The sequence below is a fragment of the Prunus avium genome, chromosome 8 (genome assembly GCF_965620075.1).
Source record: "Prunus avium chromosome 8, drPruAviu1.hap1.1, whole genome shotgun sequence".
NCBI classification, from domain to species: Eukaryota; Viridiplantae; Streptophyta; class Magnoliopsida; order Rosales; family Rosaceae; genus Prunus; species Prunus avium.
Genome location: NC_142291.1, coordinates 36,394,862 through 36,419,340, shown reverse-complemented (window position 1 = coordinate 36,419,340; position 24,479 = coordinate 36,394,862). Strand labels below are relative to the sequence as shown.

General features: G+C 37.5%; 6 protein-coding genes across 7 annotated transcripts; 4 read left to right on the top strand and 2 right to left on the bottom strand.

Moving 5' to 3' along the window:
- Positions 1–1,209: 1,209 nt before the first annotated feature.
- On the top strand, positions 1,210–5,164 carry LOC110770684 (Alba DNA/RNA-binding protein). Of its 2 annotated transcripts, XM_088245439.1 has the most exons (9): positions 1,210–1,500; positions 2,970–3,050; positions 3,153–3,241; positions 3,358–3,432; positions 3,596–3,699; positions 3,790–3,933; positions 4,060–4,122; positions 4,386–4,430; positions 4,473–5,164. In XM_088245439.1, exons 1-9 carry the CDS (start codon positions 1,378–1,380, stop codon positions 4,844–4,846), a joined length of 1,098 nt encoding a protein of 365 aa, XP_088101565.1. In that variant the 5' UTR covers positions 1,210–1,377; the 3' UTR covers positions 4,847–5,164. The 2 variants fall into 2 exon arrangements, with proteins under 2 accessions (XP_088101565.1, XP_021830576.2); XM_021974884.2 differs by having other exon boundaries at positions 4,386–5,164.
- A 3,214-nt stretch (positions 5,165–8,378) lies between these two features.
- ATSDI1 (Tetratricopeptide repeat (TPR)-like superfamily protein) lies at positions 8,379–11,496 on the top strand. The gene is made up of 3 exons (XM_021974876.2): positions 8,379–8,629; positions 10,295–10,663; positions 10,745–11,496. The coding sequence occupies exons 1-3, from the start codon at positions 8,516–8,518 to the stop codon at positions 11,144–11,146; spliced, it is 885 nt and encodes a 294-aa protein (XP_021830568.1). The 5' UTR covers positions 8,379–8,515; the 3' UTR covers positions 11,147–11,496.
- A 335-nt stretch (positions 11,497–11,831) lies between these two features.
- Positions 11,832–13,693, top strand: PANC (pantoate-beta-alanine ligase). The gene is made up of 4 exons (XM_021974862.2): positions 11,832–12,646; positions 12,896–13,009; positions 13,143–13,274; positions 13,439–13,693. The coding sequence occupies exons 1-4, from the start codon at positions 12,038–12,040 to the stop codon at positions 13,553–13,555; spliced, it is 972 nt and encodes a 323-aa protein (XP_021830554.2). The 5' UTR covers positions 11,832–12,037; the 3' UTR covers positions 13,556–13,693.
- Positions 13,694–13,758: 65 nt separating this feature from the next.
- Positions 13,759–16,625, bottom strand: LOC110770667 (putative vesicle-associated membrane protein 726). Its single transcript, XM_021974863.2, has 5 exons — positions 16,259–16,625; positions 14,888–15,029; positions 14,672–14,792; positions 14,521–14,583; positions 13,759–14,200 (listed from the first exon to the last, which is right to left on the bottom strand). The coding sequence occupies exons 1-5, from the start codon at positions 16,446–16,448 to the stop codon at positions 14,057–14,059; spliced, it is 660 nt and encodes a 219-aa protein (XP_021830555.1). The 5' UTR covers positions 16,449–16,625; the 3' UTR covers positions 13,759–14,056.
- Positions 16,626–18,270: 1,645 nt separating this feature from the next.
- LOC110770668 (uncharacterized protein At4g13200, chloroplastic) lies at positions 18,271–20,090 on the top strand. Its single transcript, XM_021974864.2, has 3 exons — positions 18,271–18,558; positions 19,072–19,226; positions 19,710–20,090. Exons 1-3 carry the CDS (start codon positions 18,336–18,338, stop codon positions 19,983–19,985), a joined length of 654 nt encoding a protein of 217 aa, XP_021830556.2. The 5' UTR covers positions 18,271–18,335; the 3' UTR covers positions 19,986–20,090.
- A 616-nt stretch (positions 20,091–20,706) lies between these two features.
- On the bottom strand, positions 20,707–24,424 carry NSN1 (GTP-binding family protein). The gene is made up of 9 exons (XM_021974899.2): positions 24,264–24,424; positions 23,899–24,140; positions 23,375–23,483; positions 23,073–23,246; positions 22,744–22,961; positions 22,326–22,590; positions 21,933–22,112; positions 21,603–21,814; positions 20,707–21,235 (listed from the first exon to the last, which is right to left on the bottom strand). Exons 1-9 carry the CDS (start codon positions 24,280–24,282, stop codon positions 20,897–20,899), a joined length of 1,758 nt encoding a protein of 585 aa, XP_021830591.1. The 5' UTR covers positions 24,283–24,424; the 3' UTR covers positions 20,707–20,896.
- Between the last annotated feature and the right edge of the window lie 55 nt (positions 24,425–24,479).

Sequence of the window (24,479 nt, the reverse complement as noted above, 5' to 3'; positions counted from 1 at the left end):
GTTCATATTCAACACTGTAGGCAGTAATATCTCTGTGAACCCAGGCTTGTTTTGCCTTTCTTGATAGAAGATTGCAGGCCTGTTGAGATGAGTGATGTTTTGTTTGGGGCATTTTGGGCCTGCATTATTTTTATACCCAACAAAAATATTCAACGGTAACGGAGTACGTTCTTTGCGCTCGCCATGTTATTGCCAGCCCATGAGATTAATAGTAGGCACACCCTTATTGGAGAATCTTTCGTATTTTATAATCTTACTCCCTAAGCAAACTAAAGTCATTGATCACTTTCTCAAAAGTCAATAAAGAACAAAATTTTTGTGAAAACGTTTATACTTTCACACTTGACCAAATCATCATGACCCATAAAATAAAAAATTGATTACACCATGATTTTATCAAACAAAACAAATTCCAATATAATAAGGGATATGTTTAGACCAGTGAGAAAGAGTTTTAACTTGCAAACGAATTGTCTCAAGTTTGAACTCATGGTTAGATTATCGCTTATATTTAAAAATAGGGATATATTCTATCTAGAGTTTACTACGTGATATCAAATAGCTATACCATATTGTCACATCTACCACAATACTTGCCAATTCGAGTGTACATGCCATCTAGGTGCACTCATCACCAGTTGTTGGATTAAAGAAAATACATGCCGATATAATAAGAGATGTTTTATATAGATGCAACATCTGATAATGAGTCATGTCGCCAAAGTATTGAATGTCTGCAATGTTTTGAAATTTCCTTCGACAATAATGTTAAGTGTATTTATGAGCAGTTACCCATTAAAGGCAAATTCGTAATAACGTAGCCTATGCCTTGAACGATGAGAATGACATAAGTAATTTTCTTTAAAAAAAAAAATTTCAAATAGATGAACTAGTCAAAGTCCAATATTCATGTAACCAGTAACGAATACCATACATAATTTCCTTATTAGGGTTTTTTTTCCTAATTCTTTTAATTTTTTCCATTTCGGCCACCAGCAAAATAAAAATAAAAACCCAAAGAAATACACCTCTACCCAACTGGAGGACACGTGGAGCCATATGGTGAGCAGGAACGCGTACGCTACTCAATCCTGGCCGTTGGTCTGTAACTTCTGTCAATTTTTATTCTGTCACGAATAATAAAAACAGCGAAAATCCAATTGGGTTGGTTGGAGCACAAAAGGGCACGGGTTTTGATTGGGTGTGTGAGGTTTTAGGTTTTGGGCGAATTTCGCGTCTTTTTTAACCGCTTCATTTTCTCACTCTCTCCTCTCCTCACTTCTTCTCTCACTCGCGCTCCTTCCTCTAGGGTTTTAGGGTTTTCTCATCTCCATACCAACAACACCTTCGCTCTCCCAAATCCAAAACCCAAAAGCCATGGACAAGTTCCAGAGGGTCGAGAAGGCGAAGCCCGCGGTGCCCATCAACGTCAACGAGATCCGTATCACTACCCAAGGTGCTATCAGAAACTACATCAGCTACGCTACCACTCTGCTTCAGGTTTTTCTCCTTCTCTCTTTGATCTTCCATTCCCAGTTTTTTATTTTGATGCTTTGATTCATTATTTGTTTTTGTTATTGTTTGTTTCGTTTCTAGGTGGTTTCGCTTTTGCATGTGTTTTTTTGGTAATGGCTTTTCTCTGTTTGGTTTATTGGGTCGTTTTTGCTTCTGATATTGATGGGATTTTCACCGATTTTCTTTTGTGTGTTGTTTTCACCGGTCCTGGTTGTTCATATTGCATATCATGTTCAGGTGATAATATGAGTGTCTGTAAACTGCTTTTTGGGTTTCCTGGTTGTTGTTATGGAATTCACATGGATAATGTAGCTGTAGTTGGTTTTTCCTTTGATGGCCTTGGCTAAGTTTTCGTTGTATTTACGACGAAGGTCTTTCATAATTGTGCCTTCGTGTGGTTCACAAAGATGCTAGAAGTTAGGGTTTGACTGTAAAATTGGACAGTGTTAGTGCTTAAGGAATTCCAATGATCAAGTATTTACATCAAAATTGGACTGTAAACTTCAATGAGGAGGTCTTAGTTTCCATGTTTGTGTCAAGAATTCAATTTACCAAACAATCAGTGGTATACGAAGCTTTGGGAATCTGTAGCAGTTGTCTCGTGTACTTGTTTGCATGATATGTTATGTCATTTGAGATATAGACCAATTTATACCCGTGAGTTCAATGGGGCTTTGAGAAGCAATAACAATGTTCTAAACTTGTGGTTGCAGAAGATATCTGTGCTTCATCATGTTTTAGGATACTTAGTCTTAAGGTTAGTAGGGGCTCTATTGTTAATACTAACCTTTTCTCTTCAACACATCTCATGCCACAAGGCCCTCTTGGTGAGAATATTACTTTTCTTTTCTCTAGTTGGGAAGCATTCTGCTTCTTTTATTGTACTTGTCAGCATCCATTAAGAAGCCGGTCAAATGTTTTCGGTCACAATAAGGCTTTACTATGACGAAAGTCCATATTTGGTTAACCCCTGTATTTGATCCAGGTGTCAGTCTTTCTATGGATTCTGTATATATCTCTGATTCTTGGGCATTACTTGTTTGGTATTGTTTCGTTGGAACAGGTTGGCATGATATGAACAATGGTTAAATTATAAAGAATGTTCCATAATCTACTCATATCATTATTATTGTTTTTCATTTAGAGGATGGGCAAGAAATCATACCACTTTGTGCTTGAAATATATTAAGCTTGAGTTTTCCTTATTATGGTCTCTTTGTATGTTTGTTGTTATTTTGTTTTTGTTATGTTCTAGGAATTCTAAGGGTAACTTTCTCTCTTACTCCAATTTTTTTTCCTCACAGATTTCACCCCAAAATCCTAGTGTTATAGAACAAGTGTCTTATTTATGAAATTTTGTCTGAATGGTTTGCATGTGCGGTATTGGTGGTTCCTTCATCCTTCCATCTGAATTTATGAGCTGATTTATTATGGTTTATGACATTTTTCCTTAGGATAAGCAAGTAATTGAGATTGTCTTGAAAGCAATGGGACAGGCAATCAGCAAGACAGTGGCCATTGCTGAAATTATAAAGGTTGTTATCCTGAAACATATCTCCTTCCATATCCCATCCACCCCCCCTCTCTTCCCCCTCTCTCCAGTGCACAACTAACCAGTCATTTCTGTCTTTAAACAGAAAAGGATTCCCTCGTTGCATCAAGATACTGCCATCAGCTCTGTAAGCATAACTGATGTATGGGAACCTATTGAAGAGGGTCTTGAATCGTAAGTTTCTGATCGTAAAATTTCACTGTCCAGTTTTGTATATATAGATATATTTTATGGGTATTGTATTTTTCTTTTCTGCTGATTCAACGTGCATGTATTAATATATGTTGCAGTGTGGAGACGACTCGTCATGTCTCAATGATTTCAATCACATTATCAACCAAGGAGCTAAACACAAGCTCTCCTGGGTAAGTTCTGAAATATTTTAAGAACTCTACCTAGATTTGTTCTTATGGATAAGTATAAAATTCTTCTGCTAAATATGCATAATATTGAGCTTATGGAAAGTATTTCTCCTTCTTTTTCTGGTTCCTCTAACTTTAATCTTTTTGGCATGTTCCCTTTCCATAGGTATCAAGCTCCATATGTTGCTGAACAATCAAAGTCACAGCCCAATTACCAACAGCAGCAGCAACCAAAACAAGCACGGGCTTCATACAATGCTGTCAATGAAGGTGATGCTAATGACAACTTATCAAAAAGCTAATTTTTAAGCATGGTTCATCTTTTCAACTTTTAACATGTTTCATTGATTTGGTTCTTAGATTCATATGGCCGAGGTCGTGGACGTGGTAGAGGGAGAGGGCGGAATTGGGGCAGGGGTGGAGGATACGGCAACTATCAAGGTGGATATGGTAACTATCAAGGTGGATATGGAAACCATCAAGGTGGTTATGGAAACTATCAAGGTACAATAAATGGAATCACATAATTATTTTACGGCATTAGTTCTTTATCATGGTTTTATGAAGTGCTTATACATATAGTTTACATTAAGATAAAGCTGCTCTTGACTTGCACCACTTTTCTGATAGATAATGGTGGATATTCAAACCGGGGAAGAGGTGGAGGACGTGGCAGAGGTTGGGGTAATCGTGGTAAGTTTGCTTCTTTAATTGCCTATACAAGGAAAATACCTTGTGCATCATTTTGTTTTTGTTTACCCCTTTTTTCTTAAGCTTGGTGTCTTTGTGTGTGCATTCAATTGTTGAATAGTATCCATATAATGGTTGATCTGGTGACATACACACTTTACCCTTGAAGATGCGTACTTTGGATATGAATTTGTTGTGGTGCATGTGTGTGTTTGTTGCATATGCTGCTATGGACTAATTGTTTCAAGCCTTTGATATTCATATAGGGTCTGGTGGCTATGAAAGGGGTGCCGGTGGCTATGAAAGGGGTGCTGGTGGCTATGAAAGGGGTGCTGGGGGTTATGAAAGGGGTGGTGCTGGTGGTTATGAAAGAGGAGGTGCTGGTGGGAATGAAAGAGGAGGTGCTGGTGGGTATGAAAGAGGAGGAGGTGCTGGTGTGTATGAAAGAGGAAACGGTGCTGGTGGGTATGAAAGAGGAAACGGTGCTGGTGGATATGAAAGAGGAGGAGGTTCTGGTGGGTATGAAAGAGGAGGTTCTGGTGGGTATGAAAGAGGTGCTGGTGGATATGAAAGAGGAGGTGCTGGTGGATATGAAAGAGGAGGTGCTGGAGGATATGAAAGAGGTACTGGTGGTTATGAAAGAGGCAGAGGTGGAGGGGGAAGAGGGTATGGCCGTGGGCGAGGACAGATGGGCGGGCGCACGAGGGGTGGTGCAAACCAAGCATAAATCTAAAGTTGGTGATATTTTTTGCTTCAGCTACATGCATGCCTTTGGCCCGTGAGGGTGCGGTTTATCAGAATACTGTTTCAATAGCGTGAAATGCGGTGGCCTTACAATATTTGGCGTTGTTAAACAGTGTTTCTATTTTGATGTTTGCCTCGTGCATTATATTTTGTGGATATGGGCAGGCTTGTTTTTGGGTTTTGCATTTAGCCAAGTGAAGAAAATGCTCGGTTTAGTATTTGCTGTAATTCTTTTCACCATTTGTTTCTGCCAATATTGTATCTAGAGCTTCCTTGCAATATATCTTTATTTCTTTAAAAACCATTACTCTCCTCCCATTTTCTTCAAATGTATAATGCAATTAGGAACAAAAAATACGGGGGGGAATGTGGTGTGACCAGGTATTAACTTCGGAATAAGTGACATGGCCATGACCAGGGATATGATTGGATGGAGGAGGCAGGACATAGACAAATCCTGGAACATTTCATACAAAATTTCGTTTTTCTTTCCGTCATTTGCTGTCTCTTCCTGTTTGTCAATCGGGATTTGAAAATTATGTAAAAATATGGCACATTGGTTTCTGGTGGTATTCGAAAATTAGTTCTATTTGTAGAAAACTCAGCAACTTTGGTGACTTAGTTTCTTGCTGGTTTAAGGTTTGTCCCTAACTCCTAATCGTTGAGACGCTTTCCAAACTTGCCTGCGAAAATGGACGTTGATAACATCCACTTTGGGTCTTCCAATGTTTTAAGAAGCCAGCAAATCTGTCTTTCGGTAAATTGGTGGTTGTTTGCCTTTGCAAATAAGTTTAAACGGGGCTTCCCAAATAGGTAAAAAGAACCCTATCACGGATAAACTATGGGATAAAGCTAAGCTCGCTGGTGGTCGACTATGATGCTCCATCCATGAACGAGATGAAACTTTTCATTCTCCTCCTTCCTCCATCCATGTGCAGACTGGGTGCTGATTTGTCACATGGCAGGTGGGAATTTATTCTTCAAACGCAACTCAATTGTAAAATTGCAACCATCTTAAAAGTTGTTTCTCACCTTTAAGATTTAAAACATATATCCTTCTATCTTATTTTTAAATAAAAAAAAATGTTAAAAACGGATAAAGAAGAATTAAAAGAACGTTAATTGAGAAATTTAAAGAAAAGACGGTTATTCTGAAAACAGATCGAACACTCACTTAAACCCAATTCTAATCCACTTTTCTACTCGTCATGATCACTTAAACTAACCCGCAAGTTTTAAGACTAATTCTAACCCACTTTTCTACTCATCATGATCACTTTAACTAACTCACAAGTTTTAAGGTACAGTTAATTTTTAGGCATGGGATTAGACTAATGACATGATAAACGAGAATAGAGCCATAAATTGAGGTAATTTGAAGTATGAGATATCTGAGACAAAGACTTTAAACAAGAAGCAAGAATATTAACCATTTTGTTTTGCCCCTTAATGAACCAAACCACCTATTGGGTTTGAGTTAAGTGGAGACAAACCCATTATAACAATCATGTGTTTGTAGACACATATAGGAAAAGACATCGTAGTACTAGCTAGTATGACTTACGTAACATAATATACACCGAATTTCAATTTTATTTATAATCATTAAGATTGGCAGAAAAATTCGAGATAGGTAGGGCCGTGCATACTTTGTGTCCATATTTTAATATCTTTTCTGAGCTCTTACACAACAATATAATTAGTCCTTAGTTTACCTAATTTCTATATTCTTTTTTCAATGGCATTGCTCTGAATTAAGTATTAAAAAGAATAAACACTTGAAGATTAAGGTTATGCCATTGAAAAAAAGTAATTCATTTAAGATTGAAGGAAACTATGTTACATTAAGATCAATAACGTAATCATATTATCTTTCGTTTCTTTTACTCGGTACGCGCATTGAATGAGAAGGAACCCACGACGCAAAGAAATGTTCAATTCTATTAATTTCTATTCCCAGGGGAAGTTTCCAAAACATAATCAAGCATAGCAATCAAATGCCATAAGGGGGTGCTGATGTAGATGTATCAGGGTTGAACTATAAACAAAACATTGAAAATTTGTCTCTATATATACATCAACTTATTTGGAAGCACTTTTCCTCACAAGGCCATGAAGGATGTCCAGGTTCATCTTTTGCCACAGAACTCGCTCTCCCTTCCACTTTCATGACGCCATTACATGCTTACTTTCAAAGTGCTTCTCTGGATATCTTTTTTAAATTATTAAAAGTAGCAACAAAATTTAGTGCTCAGAAGATATAGATCACATCCTCGGGCTGCTTCTTAGTTGCCTCCTAGTAAGAAATCTCAAGCTCCCAATAATCCAAGCTGGTTCATACATGCCTCAACTGTATCGAACTGCTTTAAGGGTCAGGTTCACCCGTACGAACTACAAACCGACGTCTTCTAAATCATCTTCTTTTTTTCTTTTTTCTTTTTTCTTTTTCGTTCTAAAACACCTATTTATTTCTTAATCTAGACGTAGAATGAAATGTATTTGGCTTAGTTAATTGTACATATACACTAATAATGGATTAGGTAAAATATCTTAGTTCATCACTCCCAAAAACTCCTCTACTCTCTCTCTCTCTCTCTCTCTCTCTCACATGAATTTGGTCCAAAAAAGAGATGACATTTCTCGATAGAAAGTGACCATCTAAAGTGGTGGCATGTGACATCTAAGGTTACCATAAAATAAAACTTGGCCACAAGAATCAAGAGCACCCTTTAGAATGAATGGTTCACTTTGTCGATATGCATAGTAATTAAAATGATAAGTATATGTCTAAAACTTGAAATCATTTGTGTAAATAGATTCGAAATTGAATTAAAAATGACACGGTCAATATATAAATCCCAATTGACCTGGTACTCTTGTTATTCTCCTTTTATATACTTTACCTAAGTTATTTCTTATTGTAGTTTCCGTCACATTGTATGCAAAGTCACGCGCGAATGATATTTTTTATTAGCAAGTTTCTACCATAATCTTATCCGGATTCAGTTAAAAATGGAGATAGGACAGACAAGAATTTATGTTTATTTTAGGTAAACGAAACCCATCTATAGCTCATAGGTTGGGCTCAATTTTACTAATGATCTTCTTTTAAAAAGTTACATGAACGATTATCCAAAACCAACAAGATACAAATTGAATATGCACATCTATTATTGTCAAGTGGTTGCGTGAGTGAAAATAAAATCTGACTAAATGGCAAGAACCCTATGGCTATGGCCCCATTATTTTCATCACATCGTAGGGTCCATGTTAGGAGAAACGAAAAGGTCATGAGAGGATATCCCAATAATACTAGAAGGGCAAGGGAATCCCAGAAAGGTTGAACGACAGAGCGACACGTGTCCCGGCCGACACGTTGCGGGGCAGCTGATTGGCAGCTGAGTGAGCACAAGCTTACAAAGATGAATGAAGCCGTAATTTGGCACAAAGTTCATGCTCATCTTCTAAAACCCAAATTATAAATTTGATTTTGCTTCTATAAATTGGACCTCTTTCTGTCTTTCTCCTTTTGCAGGGAGTGTAGACCCAGCAGCTCCTATATTATTTGCTTTATTTTATTTTAATATATAATTTATTAGAGCCAAATACAGAGATTAATTTGATAGGCAGGGAGAGAGAAATTAAGAGAATAATGGAAGGCAGTTCCAAGATGAGCAGCCCAAAGGGGAAGAAAGATGATCTCTACCATGTTATTCACAAGGTTCCTTCTGGTGATAGCCCTTATGTTAGGGCCAAACATGCCCAGGTTGGTCTTACTTTTCAACTCTCTCCATTTGCCTCAGTTTTCTGTTTCTTTTTGTTCTGGTTTTTGGGATTTTGGGTTCATTTTAAACAAAACCCATGAATTGTTTTTGCATGATATATAATATATTTGTATGGTGAGTTTAGATTGCATGCTTAATTTGATGCCATAGATAGATGGGTTTTGTTGTGGCTGGCCGCGCATTCTTTGTGTAATTCCAAGCGTGGCTGGCTGGCCTCTCTCTCTCTCTCTCTCTCTCTCTCTCTCTGCTTCTTTGTTTTGCGAGCCTTTTTGGCATTACTCATTGGCTTTGGCCAGCTTCTATCTAAACCTACTTCTTCTTCCAATAGCTATGGAGATTATTATTGCTTAGCAAAATCTTTTTTTATTTATTTATGGATTGAAAGTTCTTGAACTTATTAAGATGGATTGATGAATGGTTGACTTAGGGATCGTTTTGTTGTGAAGAAACCAACCATAGAGCTCGAACATGAAGTTCAAACTTCAAACCTACCTTCTTTTTTCTTTCTTTCCCAAATTCAAGTGATTATGCCAACCATGCAATCGACCTCCTTTTTTATTTTTAACGTGATTCGATAATATTTTTTTTTCAATTATAAATATTTTTATAATCATATGTTATATGTGGTTGAGTGGTAAGTTAGATCTCAATGTGTTTCACAGGTGAAAATCAGATCTCATTGCAAATGTGGACTTTTTAACCCGTGAACTTTTTAGTTATAATTAAATAAAAAAAATGTAGTTAAAAGTAAATACTTTAATTTATCAATTATTTTCTTCAAATTATTAAGTTGGTAGAATTCAAATCATCTTATTGCAAATGTGGACGGATCTTAATTGCCTGAATATGATTGAACATCATAGTTGATAGGCATGAATGATATATCATTATAAAATAAAAGTATTTACTTTTTGCCAACCTTTTCGGCAACTTCAACAATATCAATAATGGGGAAGCATATTCTAATACTTTCTTTTATATATACACATATATTATTTTTTTCTTTTTTTTCCGCTCGAGAATCCTTTTATACAGAATAGTCACAATTCGATTATATCTAACTTCAAGGGAAAACTAAGAAAAACACATGAGATAGATAAATCAAAATGATTTTTCGCCTTGACTTGCAGACCAGAGATTTCAAATTTGAACTCTCATTGTATTATAATTTTGTGTGTAGGAGAATCTCCTCCCCTGTAGTTTAGACTATCACTTGTACTAAAACAAAAATTCTTTTTCGAGAAAAGGGCACACTCATTTTCCCTCCTCCTGAATATTTTTACAATATTGTAAATAACAACATTATAACGAAAATGTTATTTACAATCCAATAAATTTAAAAAACAGCACTTATTTGCAATAATTAACAAAAATCGAAAAAGAAAATTAGAGTGTTATTAAAGCTGGGGGGGTGAGGGGGGCCTGGAACCACGTGGATGTTGGATCTAAATCCTTGCGGAAAAAGAAAGAAAAAGAAAACTGTTTATATATGACGCAGTGTTTCTGTTTAGTATTGGCCCGCTTGTCAACAACATGCAGAGAGGGACAATTCTTCACTGTTTTTTTATTTTATTACCCACGTATTGCCCTATCTTTTCGAATTTTCTCTAACACAGTTTTTGACTTTTTTGTACAACAATTTTCAGCTAGTTGAAAAGGATCCAGAGACTGCAATAGTTTTGTTTTGGAAGGCAATAAATGCAGGAGACAGAGTAGACAGTGCCCTAAAAGACATGGCTGTGGTGATGAAGCAACTCGACAGAACTGGAGAAGCCATTGAAGCTGTCAAGTCTTTCAGAGGCCTCTGCTCTAAACAGGCCCAAGACTCACTTGACAATGTCCTCATTGACTTGTACAAGAAATGTGGCAAAATTGAGGAGCAAATTGACTTGCTCAAGAGAAAGCTAAGGCTTATATACCAAGGAGCCGCCTTCAATGGAAGACCCACCAAGACCGCGCGCTCTCACGGAAAAAAGTTCCAAGTTTCGGTTACGCAAGAGACCTCGAGATTACTGGTACGATACATTATTAGATATCTATGTTATGTTACCATATTAAGAACCAACATCGTAACATGATGCATTAAAACTTCACAGGGAAATTTGGGCTGGGCCTATATGCAAAAGGGGAACTTCATGATGGCGGAGGTGGTGTACCGGAAAGCCCAAATGATCGACCCGGACTCGAACAAGGCCTGTAACTTGGGCCTTTGCCTGATCAAACAGGGCCGGTACGAAGATGCCCGTTTGGTCCTTGAAGATGTGTTGGAAAGTAGACTTCCGGGCTCCGATGAGAGCAGGTCAAGGAAACGAGCCGATGAGTTGCTAATGGAGCTGAGGTCCATGCATCCTCTACCTGAGTCGTTCGATCAATTGGGCCTGGATGATGATTTCGTCAAGGGACTTGAGCAGTTGATGAATGAATGGGGCCCAGTTAGATCAAAGAGGCTCCCCATATTTGAAGAAATCTCTCAATTTAGAGATCAAGTGGCATGTTAATATTTGGGGGGGAATTTTTTTTCTTCCAAAATTTAATCCTTTATGGTGTTTCTTTTGTTCATATTTAGGTGTGTTAAAATAGGTTGTGTGTTTAGGCCCCCAAAAAAAGAAAGAAAAAAAAACACAAAAAATTTGTGTTGTGTGAGGAAGAAATTCAAATAAGGTCCCTTTTGTACATAAATGATTTGTGTAGGGCAATACCAAGTTAGTAAGAAGAAAGTGAATTGGGAACCAATTATTTATTGGTTCTATTTGGGAATAATGAAATTGTCTCTTACTACCATCAACAATAAAATCAATATGAAAAAAAAACAAATGCATGGATAAAAATACAGCCTATACCATGAATATATGATTCTAATCCTTCTAGTTAGGGCAAAGTTGCAGTTTGATCATTTTAGTTTCAATTGTCGGGTGATTAGACTTCTGGAGTTTATTTAAGGGATTCAATTCAAAAACAACGACATAATTTCGTTAATATTTATTTTAAAAAGTTCATTGAACTTGAATTGCAACAATTAGTAAACTACACGGTGAAATAGTAACAATTTTACAGCTTAAGAGTGAAATTTAGCCGAAACTACATGTTCCAAAATTATTTTATAAATTTTATACAAAAAACAAAAAACAAAAGGAATACCCTTATTCTTATGGTCAGCATCGGAAGGCGCGACCCAACTAACCCGCCACATATTGGAGAGCCTCCACTTCTGCCCGACTGCCATTTGCCTTCCTTTTAAATTACACGAAGCTCTCCTCACTTTCCTTCTCAAACACTGACATAACATAACAACAAAAACCATTCCTTCAAGCATTCATCTCAATTCATCACAAAACCTCAATCTCTCTCCACTCCAACCCAAAATCCCAGTGTTTTTTTTTCTTTCTTCAATGGCAGCCAAAGAGCCACAGATCATAAGAGACAAGGACCAGATGAGGAGGTGGTCAAGAGCCATGAGATCCCAAGGCAAGACCGTAGGATTGGTACCCACCATGGGCTACCTCCACGATGGCCACGTGTCGCTCATCCGAGAAGCCCACAACCACACCGACCTCATCGTGGTCTCGATCTACGTGAACCCAGGTCAGTTCTCTCCCTCCGAAGACCTCTCCACCTACCCATCTGATTTCCATGGCGATATACAGAAGCTCATGGCCGTTCCCTGCGGCGTTGATGTCGTTTTCAACCCTCACAATCTCTACGACTATGGAACCAGCAAAAACGCAAACGCAAACGCAAACGAAGCCGCACGTGCGAGTGATGACGCACGTGTGGGAAATGGCGGCAATGGGGCGGTTTCTTGTGTGGAGGAAAATGGGTTGGGGCATGAGACTTGGGTGAGGGTTGAGAGATTGGAGAAGGGTATGTGTGGGCAGAGCAGGCCTGTTTTTTTCAGAGGGGTTGCTACGATTGTGAGCAAGTTGTTTAATATAGTGGAGCCTGATGTTGCTGTGTTTGGGAAGAAGGATTATCAGCAATGGCGGATTATTCAGCGGATGGTAAGTTACCTTGTACAATTTTACAGCCCTCCCCTGTTTTGGTTAATAGTTAGAAACCCGAATGCAGACGTAGGTTAGGCCAGTGTGTCTGTCTCTTTGCACCCAAGTTCGAGCCCCCTCACATAAATTAGAGTAATTTAGACTGTCAATTATATCAAACTTAATTGCTCCAATAGTTTTAGAAAGAAGAAGAAATATTGATGAGAGATGATGCAGTGGTGATTATTTGTGTGTTTGAATTTTGTGCAGGTTCGAGATCTTGATTTTGGCATTAGAGTGATAGGTTCTGAAATAGTGCGTGAGAAAGATGGGCTTGCAATGAGTTCACGCAATGTGCGCCTCTCACCTGAAGAAAGGGAGAAGGTTCTCTCTCTCTCTCTCTCTCTCTCTCTACATGCCTGGTTAATCTTCCTCATCTTCCAGTTTCTTTTTAGAACTTTCAGTTTTCTGTTTTAAAAATTTACAAGTTTGTTCTTTATTTGTGATCCATCGACAGGCGCTATCCATAAGCAAGTCATTGTCAAGAGCAAGATTAGCTGCAGCAAAGGGCCAAACTAATTGTAAAGAGTTGAGAGACTTAGTCGCACAAGCAATACATGAATCTGGTGGAAGACTTGATTATGCTGAGGTGAGCATGTAACAACAGCAAAACCGGATTAAGACTGATTGATATTCTCTACACTGGTCAAAATAGCTTTACTTGCAGCTTAATTTTTCAACAACAAAAGAACCCTAATTTAACAGAAACTAGAAGCAGATTAGTTCACAATGTTGCAATTTCTTGTCTGGCAGATTGTAGACCAAGAAAGTTTGGAGCAAGCAAAAGAGATCAGAAGTCCTGTTGTTTTCTGTGTTGCTGCCTGGTTTGGAAAAGTCAGACTGATAGACAACATGGAGATAAACATATGAATCTCGTGTTCTCAACAGATAGAATGACCAAAAGTTGCACCTCTTTTTTGTACTTTGGCAAAAGCCATCTTTATACATTATTTTCAAGGGACATTTCCTTTCGAATGAATGCTATAAGATTGCAACAGTTTTCTTTTCTTTTTGGGTGATTGGAGTTTTCAAGGTTGTTGAGAAGGCTCATTCATAAGATGCAAATTCAACACTAGTATGAAGATGCCCTTTCCATTTGTTGAACAACAAATCTAAAATCAATCAGTGGTTTGCCAAATCACGCACAACAGTGCTACAACAGAAGTTCCATGGAACAAAAGGAACCAAAAACCGATTCGCACATCCAAGAGACTAATATAGAAAGAATTCACGAATACAAGCTATACAAACTGTCTTACAATACAAATTATAGTAGAAAATAGGATGTGTAACCAAAAATAATTGTACGTGGACCGGCTTGTAGAAATCAGCACGATGAGCTCCATCCGGTTCCTGATTAAGATTCTCGCATCAGCATTTGAAGCCATTGCAAACAGATAGAACAATGATGAGAATCAGAGCAATTAAGATTCCCAAAACGATGAGCTTGATCTTCATGTTCTGCAGCCACATCTTCCTTCTCATTTGGGTTCCTTGCTGCCTGAAATCTTGTGCCTGTATCACCACATCAATCAGTGATGCAGATTAGAAAATAAACCAAACTAAATCCAAATGCATGATTCAGACACAGATTACGAGAACTACACCGAAGCCTACAGCAATTAAGGGTTACTGATACCAATCAAAAGGAAAGCTCCATCCAACCATTAAGATTCAGTTTCAGTACAAGTAATTAGCTATTGACATACACATTTTACAATTTTAGATATAAACAAGCCAATTCAATCCGGCACAAATAAATTCCAATTAGTGTCAGATGGCATTGCTCTTTTTGCAGCATTGCAGGGTAAAACAAAATGACATGAAGTCCTCACCTGTGAGCGAAGGTTCTCTGTTTTATCCACCAGAAGCTCTATTTTTTCCCCACGATCAAGAACCTGCAACAAAACGTCATCAGTCAAATAATGTTACACCAGTCATCCAAACATCACAAACAATCAACAAAGGACATAGCATGGCCCTTACCTTTTCAATATTTTCCATCATAACTCCTTTGACTTCTGAGACCTGAGCCTTCACTTTAGCAAGCTTGCTGATCTCCTCAGGGTGATCCACACAATATTGCATATGCTCCTTCAGTTTGGACCTATATTATAGCAACCCAAATTGTGGCATTAGAATAATTCAAAGCAAAGGAATGGCACTTTTGTTCAATTAGAGAAAAGATAAAACAGCAGCTACCCGAATTCCTTGTTCAGACTATTTGCTACTGCTGTTGCAGCTTTTCCTCCACCATATCTACCGGTAAAATCCTCCTTGATTCGCTCAAGGAAAGCAATAGGAATTTGTCGACCAATAGCCTCAACTGCAACTACACAGTATGCTGTAGAATCCAAAGGTTGAGGTTAGTTCCACTACTATGCACGTATAAGTATCAAAGTTCCACGAGATTAGCAAAATGGGATCAATCCGGGATCAACTTCTTTAAATCACTAATTCTGTTTTGGTAAGCTTTGACAAACTTGGTAGCAAGAAAGAAATAGTAATGACCCTTCATTTGCTAATTTGATAACAAATAACAAAAAGAGACGGAGAAAAAAGAAGGAAAAGAAAAAACCAAAGTTGCAGATAAATTGTGAAACATTAATCTTCCAGTCACTAACTACAATAACATAATAAATGCTAACAATAAAGACCATAATTTTTCTGCTTTTCATTTAAGAAAAATGCCTATAATAATGAAAAACATTAATTGAGATCTGAGAATGAAATGAACCATCTCTTTCACATCTTTTAAAGCTTATGGTTACTACAGTGATGTAGGAGCTCATCAAATACCTTAATCCTACTCATTTCAGCTGAGTTTTTTTATTCATCAGAAAACAAACAACAACCCATTAGAATTCACAAGTGGTAAGCAGTACGGAACCTGATGAGACAGAACAAGTGTGAAACAAAATGCTCATTTGGCTTCAGGAAAATTTGCGAGAAATCCAGGAAGAACATAATTTGGATTAGAATAGTTTTTAGTAACTGCAATCCCGGAAAATAAAACCCTCAATTCACCTACCTCGTTAAACTAATATTCTTAACAAAGTTCAATGGTTAAATTCATTTTATTCTCATCTCAGAAACCAAATCAACACTAAAATAAAATTAAGCAAAACACTTCAAGCTAAAAATAACAGGTTTTGAAGTTTACTTTGACCATATTTTTTTTTCTTTTTCATTGTGCAAACTTCGATTCTATGACTTATCTCAGTTTATTCTAAACATTTTCTTAGCTTCTGATTAAAATAAAATAAAAATCATTTCTCAGCAACCAAACGGCCTACTAAATGATTTTAAAAAAAAACCCGAAAAAAATGCAAAAGCCGATAAGAGCTTGGAAATCAATACGAATCTTATCGGATGGTCCCAAAGGAACCAAAATCTATACGAATCGAAAGCTGAAAACGAACGATTCTCCAAAAATAGCATGACTAAACATAGAAACTACCGAAACAATTCAAATCAAGCAAAAGAGGAAAACCAAACACGCGATCAAGATGTGGATCGGACCAAAAACTAAAACATCAATCAGATGAGATCTGATAGAGAAAGATAAATTACTGAAGCCATTATCGACGAGGTAGTTGAAGGTGTGGCCGTCGCAGTTGTACGTGAACTTGTTGTTAGTAGCAGGGAGTTTCTGGAGGCACTGCGAAGCTATGCTGGTGAAGTTTCCAGTGAATTCCGTGTACTCTGCGAGAATCACCGTGCCACGCGCCACGAAGCTGTAGATCAACGATTGCTGCCCCATCGATTCGATCCCCAAACCCTAACCCTAGGAGAGAAGCTTTCGATTTCGATTTAGAGAGAGAGAGGGCGGAGGGTTTGAGGGTTTTTATTGCAGAGAGAGATTCAAAGTCACGGTGGTTTTATCGTGAGAGAGAGAGAGAGAGAGGGGTTGTTGCTTTGATGAGAAGCGAGGGGTCTTTGTTGTAGGTTGTTAAGCTGCCCTCCAACTTCAATAGAAATAACGAAAATGCCACGCAGCCAGAGAATACTGCAGTCTTATTTTGAATTTTATGAAACATTTGAATACTGTTTCTACAAAAGTCAAGGAGACGCGCAGAGGCCCCCTCTAGAACACCAGAAAACTCATTCAAATCAAATCCACCTCACCTCATCCAACACGGTTTTTTTTTTTATTCTTTTTTTTTTCTTCTTATTTTCTCTCTCTAATTATTATTTATTTATTTTTGTTTTAAAATGTTTGTTTGCTAAATTTTGTTCCTATCATTTTCCACCAAAAAACTATTTTATTGCCTAATTAAGTGGTTATATTTGTAAGTTGAGATCCTAGTGATGTTCTACCAAACCATGCTGCATTTTAATGGAACCATATGACCTATCAACTAATTTGTCAATTCATGTCTAAGATTACCCCCGTCCCCTCTTCAATTGTTCATTATTTCAGCATATCTTTGTTGTTGTTGCGTAGCCCTACAAAACAAAACGGAAGTAAACCTACTGAAATATGTTATGTTCGATGTGTAAAACAATAGTCACCGAGACTTATAACTTCAGTGATAAAATACGTATCTCATACTCACGATCACAATTCGAATCTTAACGAGAAAAATATAGCCGTGTCTAATCTGAATTGAAAATTACTAGATATGTGGCTCAATTTTTGGAGCTCTTGTTTTGTTTGTTTCACAAGTGCATAGTATATGTGTACTGGTGCCAGAGTGGATACAGGACATGATCCTCAAGAATCTAGCTAACCCAGATGAACATGAGTATATAGTTTGTCCATTCTCTCGTACGTCACAAAAAATATTACTATGTTTGTTTGATTATAATAAATAAGGATATTGTGATTTGTTATATAGCTATGCTAATCTAATGTTGCGTGACCAATCCAACTACCAGTTTTTACAAATAGGGAAATAAATAAAGGTAAAATATATATATCATTGTCAATGGATTGAAATTTCCGTACGTAGTATACTACCATTTTCATTTTAATTTCTTCTTTCTTTGGCCTTATTGTATACATTGTTGAGTACCATTTCAGAAAAATAAATTCATTAACTTTTTGTTTTGAGGATTTCATTAATTTGTAATAAAGAGAAATAAGCAACCAAGCCCAAAATATGAAAACTCAAGTTGAACAAACTTCCCTCATTGAAGACACATGGATAATATAGCATAGTTGAGATTATACTTTCTTTTTCTCTCTTGTCACGTATTTACGTGATAAACTACAAAATAAAGATGGAGAAAAAAAAGGTATAAACGCGGAATACCGTTTTTTCTCCCAAATCACATCAGAGGTTGTGGTATATCAAATGAAGCTCAAAAAACATGAATTTGAATAGCAAATTTTGCTGATTAAATGTCATGTGTCATGTTTGGTATAAGGTTGCATATAATTGCAACAATTCTCACCTCGCCCCATGTATAGTTTTAATGGACCATAATGTTATATATTTGTGAAAGTTTTAGCCCACCTCGTTCGTATAAACTTGGACCCAACCCACTAGTACAGGTGGTCGGGTGGACCCGAACCCGACCCGAACCCAAACCAGACGTACTGCCGTGGAGCAAACCCCAAAGATCTTTATGCAATTGAGAGCTGACAAGAAAAAGGTGAGAGAAGAAAGAGAAAGGGACAGAATCTGAGAATCTAAAGGCGAAAATGATTAGTGGGGTTTTAGCTTCTGCTTCCCCACAAGCTGTTTCTTTTCTGCTGTCTAAACCCAGAACCAGCTGCTGTTGCTATGCATCCAGCTCTGTTAGTGGTCACAAGCCATGCTCATCAGATCTCAAGCTCCAAAGTTTTGGCTTTTTTGGAACGAAGGGGTCTCAGAGAAGCAGAGTGCAGTGCAATAGTAGCACCGGACCTGGCGGACCTGGCTCTGGTATTGTTCTTATCTCTGTGTCCTCAAACTTTAACTTTTTATATATGAATTCTGTGTTTGCGGTGGCCTTGTTGAATTATATGAGGTGGGCTCTTCTTCAAATGAAGAAAGAACAAATTTTTGGGTTGTTTTGCTAATTCTGTGATGTGCTAATTTGGTTTACTTTGTGTTACGATTTCATTGATGAATAATAATTTTTTGGTTATGGATTGGTTAGTCTAACCTACGCATCAATTGACTTCATTTTCTTCTTCTATACCGGAATGGATTTTATTTGAGAGAAAAACCATAAATTTTAATATCTGTTGTTTAAAGGTGTTAACTTTCATCAGCGTAAATGGAACTTTTTTGGTGAAATTGGGTTGCAGAGACTCTCTCTTGCAGTTAATTTGGTTTTAAGAAGATAAAAAGATAAAAGTTTTCTTCACCCTTTTCTGGAATTGTCAAGTTTTACTGGAGAAATTGAAGTTTTGGCTTGGCAATCGCAAACAATTGAGGAACTTAATGTTGCAGGTGATGGTGATAGCAGGAGTGTTCTGGATGCCTTCTTCTTGGGGAAAGCTCTAGCAGAAGCCATAAATGAGCGTATTGAGTCCAGTGTTGGTGAGTTTTTGAGCACAATTGGTAGGCTGCAAGCTGAGCAACAAAAACAAGTAGAAGAGTTCCGGGTAAGCATTGCCAGGATTGAAATCATTGTTGAAGACTTCCTTTAAATTTGTTTTCTAACTTTATAAGTTTGTCAAACATGTGTTTTGGTCTTGTCCTTTTCCATAAAGGAAATTGCTTTTTAGTGCCTAAATAAGCTAAGGCCTCTTTTTTTATTCCAGTTCTGCTTTGCAAATTTGTTGTCTCCCTTCTTTCTCTGATCATGTTCAAGAATTGATGGATTGAAGCTAAAAGTGAAATCAAATTTAGATAATTTTCATCCTATACTTGATGTGTACGCACAATGTAATTTCTAAATCACTTTCGTTTAGAATAGATCATTATGCAAAGACACCAGATTAGTGTTGTGTAGGATCATCGGCTACATAGTTCTCTTATTGGTTGCTCTAGATTGAGTGTGGACTGTGTAGTCGCTATATATGGACCGTTACCTTTCGCCTGTTAGTTCTTGAAACGCATATGCTTAATTTGTTGATTATACACAGGAAGATGTACTGGAAAGAGCCAAAAAAGCCAAAGAGAAAGCAGCGCGCGAGGCCGCGGAGGTGCAAGGACTTGCAAAACCACCTACAGCGGAATATATAACACCAGTCACAATCACCAATGGCGTTACTCAAGTAACTTCGACAACCACGACCACTACCAGTAATGCCACTCCTGTGAATCAATCCTCATTGTCTGAGCCAGCTCCCCCAGCAACTGCGAATGAACCTGGTCCTGCCGATGAAGACACAATTTTTGGGGTGCCACTTGAAGAATGATGTCCATCTTCATGAATTAGCATATCTTACACCTTCCAGCCAACACAGTTGGTTTTTATTACAGTGTAGAACACTCCCTATAAATTTCATAATAAGTTACTGTTAGTCTTGGGTTGTCAAATTCATTTATGTCAGATTTGTTTTATGGTATCGCAGAAACCTGTGTAATACGGCGAAGAAGGCTTTACTGTTTAAATAACTTATCTATGCTTATTTAAATGAATTATTATTCTTAAATAAATAGTATTGCCGCGTGGCTATACTATTTACATATATTTAACGAGTATCGCCGCTTGGTTATAATAACTCTTTAAATAAAATAACTAGTATAGCCGGGCGGCTATACTATATACACATATTATTATATTTAACGACTATATACTCTTTAAATAAACCGTATTATTGTAGATAACTAGTATAGCCGTGCGGCTATACGATTCACATATATATTTGACGTGTATAGCCGACCGGCTATACGCTTTAAATAAATAGTATAGCCGCATATATTATATTTGAGCCGACCGGCTATACGCTTTAAATAAATAGTATAGCCGAGCGGCTATACTCTTTAAATAAATTATTTAATATATATATATATCCCATGTTCCTTCCCACTCATAATACATGACATAAGTTTGGTTTAGGCAACTAACTCGGATGTTGCAGCTCTGGCATTTGATTTAAAATCAAATTTGCAGCTATAATTGAAATCCAGCTTAAATTTGCAAATAATTATCAAGCTTTTCTATTATTAGGCAGATGTAAATCCTGTCCGTCCGAAAAATCTAAAGACCAGTAGTAATCATACATAAAAAATTTAAAAAGGACAAAAAACTGGCTAGCTCAAGACTGAACTTGTTATGCATCTTGAAGCGCCTCTGATCTCATACAGTTCTGTTTTATGGTACTGGCTATTCCTCCAGTTCATCATCACTAGCATCCATGGCAGATCCCTTGTTTTTGTAATCCACTTTAAAGTCATAGTCTCCGTCGTCGTCCATAGCGTCCACTGAGGCTGAGGCTGCTTTAGCCTTTTTCTTTTTCTTCTTCTCTGCTCTCTTTATCTTAGGATTGAGAATACCTTCAGCTGTATACAATTTCTCATTTTGTCTGACAGTTTTAGTAGCTTTCTTTTCCTTGGTCTTGCCTGCATCATCTTCTTCACATGCCATGGTCTGGTCATCATCTTTATCAACCATATCTCTAGGACTTTCATCACCTTGACTTGATGGTCCTTGTCCCGCATCATTCTGGTGCACAACAATGTAAAATCAATTTACATTCAAAATTGATAATCCTCCGCAAAGTTTTAAATCAAATGTGAAATCAGTTGGCCTTCTATAAAAGACTATTCAACATATCTCTGAAGGACACGCACAGACAGTTCAATTGCCCATACGTTGACTCCCAAAAGATATCAGATGAAGAGGGCTACCAACCATTTTTGCACATACTTGTACCCAAAAAAGAAAACAGTGGTAATCAATAGAAAACTAGCTTCAATAGCAGTTTTCATTGTTTAACGTAAATTTATTTTGCAAGTTAGGCAGCATCTATTCCTCACAAAAAATCTGAGTAACAGAAAGAATTGATATGGTATCAGCACGGATCACAAACCTCTACAATATCTTCATCAAAATTGAGTGGGCAACTGGGAGGGACTTCAACAGGATGGAAATCACTAACAGACTTGAGGCTTCCAATGAATGAAGATTCTGCATTGTATACTTCATCAATGTTAAACACCTTGCCAAGCTGAGAAACAATGTTTGCCTCTGAAGGTTCCTCTTGATTCCTAACTGGGGGCATAGTGTAGTACGGAATTTTACCTGAAATTCATTGAACATTTAGCATTAGATAACTCTGTCAGCATTTACTTTCTTCACAAATTAAATTTTCCCAGAGTTCTTGTCCTTGACAACTACATGAACGAAGGCAAATGCTTACCCTCATTCCAGTCATGCAGAACAATTCTTGCTGCAGCGCCGATATCTACAATACCACCCTTTTTTAGCTTACCCCTAACCGTAGCCACCTTATGCAGAAAGTCATCAACTGAATCAAAGCTTGGGAGCTTGTATAGAGTTACCAACAGTCTGTCTGGGCAAAGCTTCAAAATTTCCTTTACTGTTCAACAAAGGGCAAAGTGAGTAAATCCTGTTTGAAACAAAATTCCAGAAAGATGACAAGGCAAATAAGTTTCATATGCAATTGCATCCACTAAGCATTCTACAGTTTGATGCATGTGTAAAGCAGAAACCTACAGAGTTTCAATATGCACCAGAAGGCACTCAAGCAGCTTAACAGGCTTAAATGAAGAATGGGAGAATGGGCAAGTACCTGGAGCAATTGGGTCCTCTAGCTTCTCAATTCTTTTGCAATTTCGAAGAGCTATAGAGGCATCATTTTCCTTAGATCTAAGCATTACAACACCAGGGCAGTCCAACAATTTGACATTATTATCCAACTGAACTTCTTGCATCGATCTTGTTAATCCTGGAGTAGAACCAACATTGACAACACGGCTTCTCTTCAAACTATTAATGAGACTACTCTTGCCAACATTAGGTAGGCCAATAACACCCACTGTAATTGATTTCTTGATCTGCCAGATATGAAGGCTCACATTTACAACAGGAATAATGTAATGGATTATTCAAACTTGTACTCATATTCCATCAATGAAAACCTTAATTGTAGAAAGAAAGATATAGACACACACATATATATCTATGGAAATCCTTCCAAATACACATACCTCATGGCTTCTTGAATAGTTCTTCAACAATTTAAGAAGAGTTTCAGCTCCGAGGCAGTCGCTCGTCTGCAAAAGGTTGCTTGGTTTTGATTTCTTTGAGGAGGATTTCCACCCTAAGTTTGACCTTTGCTCTTGGGTGTTACACTTGAAGGCAACAGCTGGTAACTCTTCCCTCAGATAACTGAGCCACTTCTCAGCAGCTTCTCGCGGAACGAGATCTGAGATTCAAGAATCATTACAATCAATAAAGGCTGACGTGTAGATACAAGAAAGCAAATGACCATACAAAATCAATGTTTTAAGATGCTGGAGAGCACGCAATGTATTACCAATTTTGTTTAGAAGTAGCACGAGATGCTTATTAGGTCCCGACTTCATCACCATTTTTTCCATATCAGTACATCGGGTACCCAGGGGATCTCGAGCATCAAGGACCTCCAAAATGACGTCTGATGCTTCAATAACTTTAACCAACTCCTTGTAGAAAGCCCTATCTGAGCTATCTGTACAAGAGGGAAAATATTTTTAAGAACATTTGAAGGAAATACATAGAAAAGGCAGTGATAAATTCAAGCTCAACCACCAGGCATCAAATAACACATCTTCCCAAAAACATCAAGTTACAGCATACCCCGATTATTGCCAAATCCAGTGGAATCATCGGTGCCCCTTTCCTCTGCCACTTCATCTGAATTGGGGAGATCTTCATCCTCTAAGATCCCCAGCTTCCTCTTCTGGGCCTGAATTAAAATAAAGAGTTTCTTTACCGATAGAAATAACTTTGAGTGTGTATAAAAGCATGAAGTGGTTGCACCTAAAAGATGAAGGAGGAAATAAAACAAACATATAGTACCAACAAAACATACATTAGGAATTGAACATCGCACTTCATTTGCATAAAAAACGTACTTTTTTCTAAATTATCATGAAGAGTTTGCAACTTATGGGCACACAAGCTCAAAATGCAGACTCACTTATTCTCAGTAACCAATGCATCAATATGCTAGTAATATTATCAAGCTTAAATGCGCATATTTGTAATCCGTATAAAAACTACTCAGAAACTGCACAACGTCCAATTCATAGAAAAAAAATTAAAAATAAATAAATCACAGAAAGAAAACCAAATGCTTGATAAGTAAACTGAAGCCATACCCTCTCTTTGCGGGCAGCTTTCTTTTGCTCCACTTCTTCGATATGACGCGCACGACGAGTTTCTAAGGCCTTAAGCTCCTGCTCCTTGAAGGGCCAGTCATTAGGGATACCTGGGTCTTTCTCTACCTTCTTGTTCTTGAAGCCGAGCTTTTTGGCCTCCTTGGCCTTCTTCTTGTGGTGCTCCTTCACCTTCCTTATGACCTTGTACTTCTTCTTCAATGTCACTCTCTTACTCTTACTCTCTGCCAACCATTAATCAAATTCCAATTAATTCCCAAAATGAAATTGAGAAAGAAAAAAAAGAGTAATGAAAAACAAGAACTTTACAGTCAAACTAAGATTATGGATATGAAAGTTTCGCTTACTTTTGCTCTTCTTCACCATCTTCGGCTATTCTTGAATTGAACCCCAGCTACAGGAGTTTCTGGAGTGAGAATAGCTATTGAGAGAGGAGAAAGAGGAGGCACTTGAAATTTAGGGTTTTGCGGAGAAGTGAAAGAAGACGACCTCTGCTGCGGTTTAGGGTTTATCTACTTGGGTTGCTGCGGGTTGGCCCGACCCAAAAGATTTCCTTAATGGGT

Excerpts from the sequence above, each read along its gene's own strand:
- PANC (XM_021974862.2), top strand. The coding sequence starts at position 12,038 with ATGGCAGCCAAAGAGCCACAGATCATAAGAGACAAGGACCAGATGAGG. Across the intron at positions 12,647-12,895 it reads GGCGGATTATTCAGCGGATG|GTTCGAGATCTTGATTTTGG; the intron begins GTAAGTTACCTT and ends AATTTTGTGCAG. Across the intron at positions 13,275-13,438 it reads GAAGACTTGATTATGCTGAG|ATTGTAGACCAAGAAAGTTT; the intron begins GTGAGCATGTAA and ends CTTGTCTGGCAG.
- LOC110770668 (XM_021974864.2), top strand. The coding sequence starts at position 18,336 with ATGATTAGTGGGGTTTTAGCTTCTGCTTCCCCACAAGCTGTTTCTTTT. Across the intron at positions 18,559-19,071 it reads ACCTGGCGGACCTGGCTCTG|GTGATGGTGATAGCAGGAGT; the intron begins GTATTGTTCTTA and ends TTAATGTTGCAG. Across the intron at positions 19,227-19,709 it reads AACAAGTAGAAGAGTTCCGG|GAAGATGTACTGGAAAGAGC; the intron begins GTAAGCATTGCC and ends GATTATACACAG.
- ATSDI1 (XM_021974876.2), top strand. The coding sequence starts at position 8,516 with ATGGAAGGCAGTTCCAAGATGAGCAGCCCAAAGGGGAAGAAAGATGAT. Across the intron at positions 8,630-10,294 it reads TTAGGGCCAAACATGCCCAG|CTAGTTGAAAAGGATCCAGA; the intron begins GTTGGTCTTACT and ends AACAATTTTCAG. Across the intron at positions 10,664-10,744 it reads AAGAGACCTCGAGATTACTG|GGAAATTTGGGCTGGGCCTA; the intron begins GTACGATACATT and ends AAAACTTCACAG.
- LOC110770667 (XM_021974863.2), bottom strand. The coding sequence starts at position 16,448 with ATGGGGCAGCAATCGTTGATCTACAGCTTCGTGGCGCGTGGCACGGTG. Across the intron at positions 14,793-14,887 it reads AGTCTGAACAAGGAATTCGG|GTCCAAACTGAAGGAGCATA; the intron begins GTAGCTGCTGTT and ends GCTATAATATAG. Across the intron at positions 14,584-14,671 it reads TGATGGAAAATATTGAAAAG|GTTCTTGATCGTGGGGAAAA; the intron begins GTAAGGGCCATG and ends GTTTTGTTGCAG.
- NSN1 (XM_021974899.2), bottom strand. Across the intron at positions 22,591-22,743 it reads ACTATTCAAGAAGCCATGAG|ATCAAGAAATCAATTACAGT; the intron begins GTATGTGTATTT and ends CATATCTGGCAG. Across the intron at positions 22,113-22,325 it reads AGAGGACCCAATTGCTCCAG|TAAAGGAAATTTTGAAGCTT; the intron begins GTACTTGCCCAT and ends TTTGTTGAACAG.
- LOC110770684 (XM_021974884.2), top strand. The coding sequence starts at position 1,378 with ATGGACAAGTTCCAGAGGGTCGAGAAGGCGAAGCCCGCGGTGCCCATC. Across the intron at positions 3,242-3,357 it reads ATTGAAGAGGGTCTTGAATC|TGTGGAGACGACTCGTCATG; the intron begins GTAAGTTTCTGA and ends TATATGTTGCAG. Across the intron at positions 3,700-3,789 it reads ATACAATGCTGTCAATGAAG|ATTCATATGGCCGAGGTCGT; the intron begins GTGATGCTAATG and ends TTTGGTTCTTAG.